Source organism: Terrapene carolina, unplaced genomic scaffold, assembly GCF_002925995.2.
Source record: "Terrapene carolina triunguis isolate 2854851 unplaced genomic scaffold, T_m_triunguis-2.0 Scaffold88, whole genome shotgun sequence".
Classification (NCBI taxonomy): Eukaryota; Metazoa; Chordata; order Testudines; family Emydidae; genus Terrapene; species Terrapene triunguis.
Window position 1 is genome coordinate 44,506,564 of NW_020664439.1, and position 3,301 is coordinate 44,509,864.

General features: G+C 44.4%; 1 protein-coding gene across 1 annotated transcript in view; it reads left to right on the forward strand.

The window, feature by feature from the left end:
• The first annotated feature begins 1,398 nt into the window (after positions 1-1,398).
• The window catches only part of LOC112118879 (cytochrome P450 2J2-like), a 95,289-nt gene continuing 93,386 nt past the window's right edge, over positions 1,399-3,301 (forward strand). The window contains exon 1 of the mRNA XM_029911121.1: positions 1,399-1,443. Within this exon, the coding sequence (XP_029766981.1) occupies positions 1,399-1,443 (45 nt within the window). The remainder of the gene's footprint in view (positions 1,444-3,301) is intronic.

The window sequence follows — 3,301 nt, forward strand, 5'->3', positions numbered from 1 at the left end:
GAACATTTATTTAGTAGAGGACCACCAGGCAACACTTTGAATAATAAAACCAAACTTTATTCAAAAAGAAAAATGATTAGTTAAGCAAAGAGGCCTGCAATTGCCACTTCCACCACACTCCAGTTATACTTACACTCCAACATGAACTCACGTATCAATGGCTGACCAGTCCACTCACAGCAGAGTGCAAAACAACCTTATAACCCTGGAACCCAACGGTCCCCTTTTGATGTTAATTGGAGCTCTCCCCAATTAAACAAAACGGCTCCTTTGATAATCCTGGATAACACTAATTAACATTAAACCGCCCCTTGCCGTAATTGTATTCTGCCACCTCCTCATTGGCGCTTTCTATTACACATTATTTAAATTAACATCTGCACCAATGTCCTTCCTATGCTATCAATACAGATAGCACTTAATGAAACATTGAAAATTCTGAAAATCACTCCTGAAAACCTTGCTTAAACAGTTATAACCAAAACGTAACAGCAACATCACCCTGGGTCATGTTCTTGCTAACTTCTATTTTCTGTCGTACTGTCTCCAACTTATTGCTAACTTCTACTCACACTCACAGACTCAGTTTCCCATACTCCTGTACGCTTAGGCTAATTTTAGGCCAAAGCCTAATTTCTGCTTAATAGATTTGATAGGCTGGAAGTGGCGGCAGGTCTGCCCCTCCGTATATACTCTTGTATTGGGGCACTAGGGTGTCTGGGGTACAGGCGCGGACTCACGGACACGACTGGCAAAATCTCAAATCAAGAGGGCATTGGCATGCGGATATCCTGACGTGGAGAACCCATAGGGGGATACAGCTTGAAGAACTCAAGTTACTGTACAAGGTAAGTAACCTTTCCTTTCTGTGAAAGTTCTCAATTTGTGTGAAAACTTTCCCGAGGGCTTTCTCCCAGCCCTTCATCAAATTAGATAATTAACATTCAAACTGGTTTTTACCTTTACACGTAACATTTATGTAGAGGAAGGCAGGCCAGTCTCACTGGGAGCTTTAGAGGTTAAAGTCTGGTGGGTAAGGTTTGGCTAGCAGAAAGATTGGCTTATTCTTCAGTACAAATGTCTTATTAAATACACATGAGTCTTGCAATTCACCACTTTGATGATGGGTATAAAAGCAGGGAATCGCAGGGAGAAGGAGAGAGATAGATAGAAGGGGATTAAAGCCTATTTAGGGAGATCTAGGACCTCAACAAAGACAGGGAGAGTTCAGACCTGACCACACAGTAGACAGACAGATAGAGCAGCCGGGCGATGTTGGTGATAACCGAGTTTTTAGTAGCTCTGGTCATCTCTCTCTTTGTTGTGCAATTTCTGAAACTGAAGTGGGCATGTAGCCGGCTTCCTCCTGGACCAACTCCCCTCCCCCTCATCGGCACCATGTTGCAGCTGGATTTCAAACGCCTGCACGAGTCTCTCATTAAGGTATTGTGAATGTGTGTCCAAATATAGCCAAGTAAATGATAAAATTAGCAAAACGCAGCAGCTGTAGAATAAAGCACTTCTGTGTGCTAAATAACATTTCATCTGGCTTGTGCATGGGACAGTAAATGAGGGCCACAAATTCCATTACCTGTTAGCGATGAAAGTGTGAATTTAGTGGCATTTGCTGAGCAGAAGATTGAATGAGAACGAAGTATTCCTGATTCAGCAAAAAGAATTGACTTGCTTAAAGGGGGTGGGGTTCAAACCCAGATAGGTCATGAGTAGGCTCCTAAATGTATATGTAACTCCCTAGATAAAGTGAGATGATATTTTGAGGTGCTGAGCTCCCTCAAGTCCCACTGAAGTCAATGGGAGCTGCAGGTGCTAAATATGGATTTATTGAGGCACCTCCTCGGAAAAGTTCAGCCTAAATCTATTCAGCTGTTGCCTGGTTTCCTTCAGTATTTCTTGCTACATTTGCTTGTATCCAGGTATTTATGTTTCTGGGATGGCTATGCTCCTTCCCAGCCCGTCGTCCCTTCCAGCTCAATTCTTCACTGAAGCCTTAATGCTCAGTAGGTGGCATCGCATTCACTTCTATGGTAAGAACCTGGGACACACACAATTTCATCAGGCAGGAGGAATAGCCGCATTGCGAGACCGAAAGATCTTTTTCAAACACCAATGACAGAAATTATTGCAAAGAGAGAGGCAGCAAATGACCAGCTGCCTTAGGCAGAAATTTGCCCTTTATACAAGTCCTGGAGTGAATGTCCCTTTATAACATGCCGAGAAATCTGGTTGCTTTAAAGGATTCAGAAAACAGGGAGAGGTGAGAGGAATGACTAGATGACCTCCTGAGGTCTCTTCCAACCCTAATCTTCTCGGATTCTAATGGTGTGTGATGGGGAAATAAATTAATAGGGATGTTTCTGTGCACTGGGCTGTTTGTAATTTGCCAGTAGCTCTAAAGGAGAAAATGAGATACTTCCATGAGTTCAGAGGTAGGTCACTGCAAGGGGCACTTAGGAAGACTGAGATGCATGAGACTGCCCCTGATAAACTGTGACTCCAAGGGACAATAAGAAGTCTCCCAGGAATGTCAGTTACCAACTTTATTCGGTGTGTTTTAGATGCAATGTTTACAGGGTATTAGAAGAGACACCACAGAATTGTCCCCTTAACTGGAAGGCACAAGCCGTTCTACACCTGGGGACATCTGTCCAATCATGAGGTGAAATTCACCTGTAGGTAACTCTAATCCCATTCCGTACAAGACATTTAAACTGCATCCCCATGACACAGCTGCTGAGACATCCTGTTGGATGAGAGAGTATGGTCTTACCTCATAGTCAGCTATGAGACTTTTCTGACTTTAGCTCGTCTTTCGCCATGGTTTGGGGTTTCACTACAAATGTTTCTACAACCCCCCTCACCCCACCAAAGAGCGTCCTGAAGTAAGCTGGGCAGTTGTTTCATCGTGCACAGTTTTTCTGACTTGTGGTTTTCTGGTACTGACGATGTCTCTAGTTGGCACAGATTTACGGGAACATCTTCACCTTGTGGATTGGACATATTCCTGTCATCATACTGAATGGATTCCCAACTGTGAAGGATGGCCTGACTATCCACTCTGAAGCCATCTCTGGCCGCCCAACAACCCCTTTCCTTCAGAAAACAGCCGGAGGAAAGGGTAACATTTTCTTTCCTTATAAACTATACAGAAAAAAATAAGTTCACATGATCCTTTAAGTGCGGCTGCTCCCTGCTTCCATAGTCATCTCCCCAGGGCCGGCTCTGGCTTTTTTGCTGGGGGGGGCGGCCGGAGCCCCTGGGGGAGGGCGGCGAGCCCCGGCGG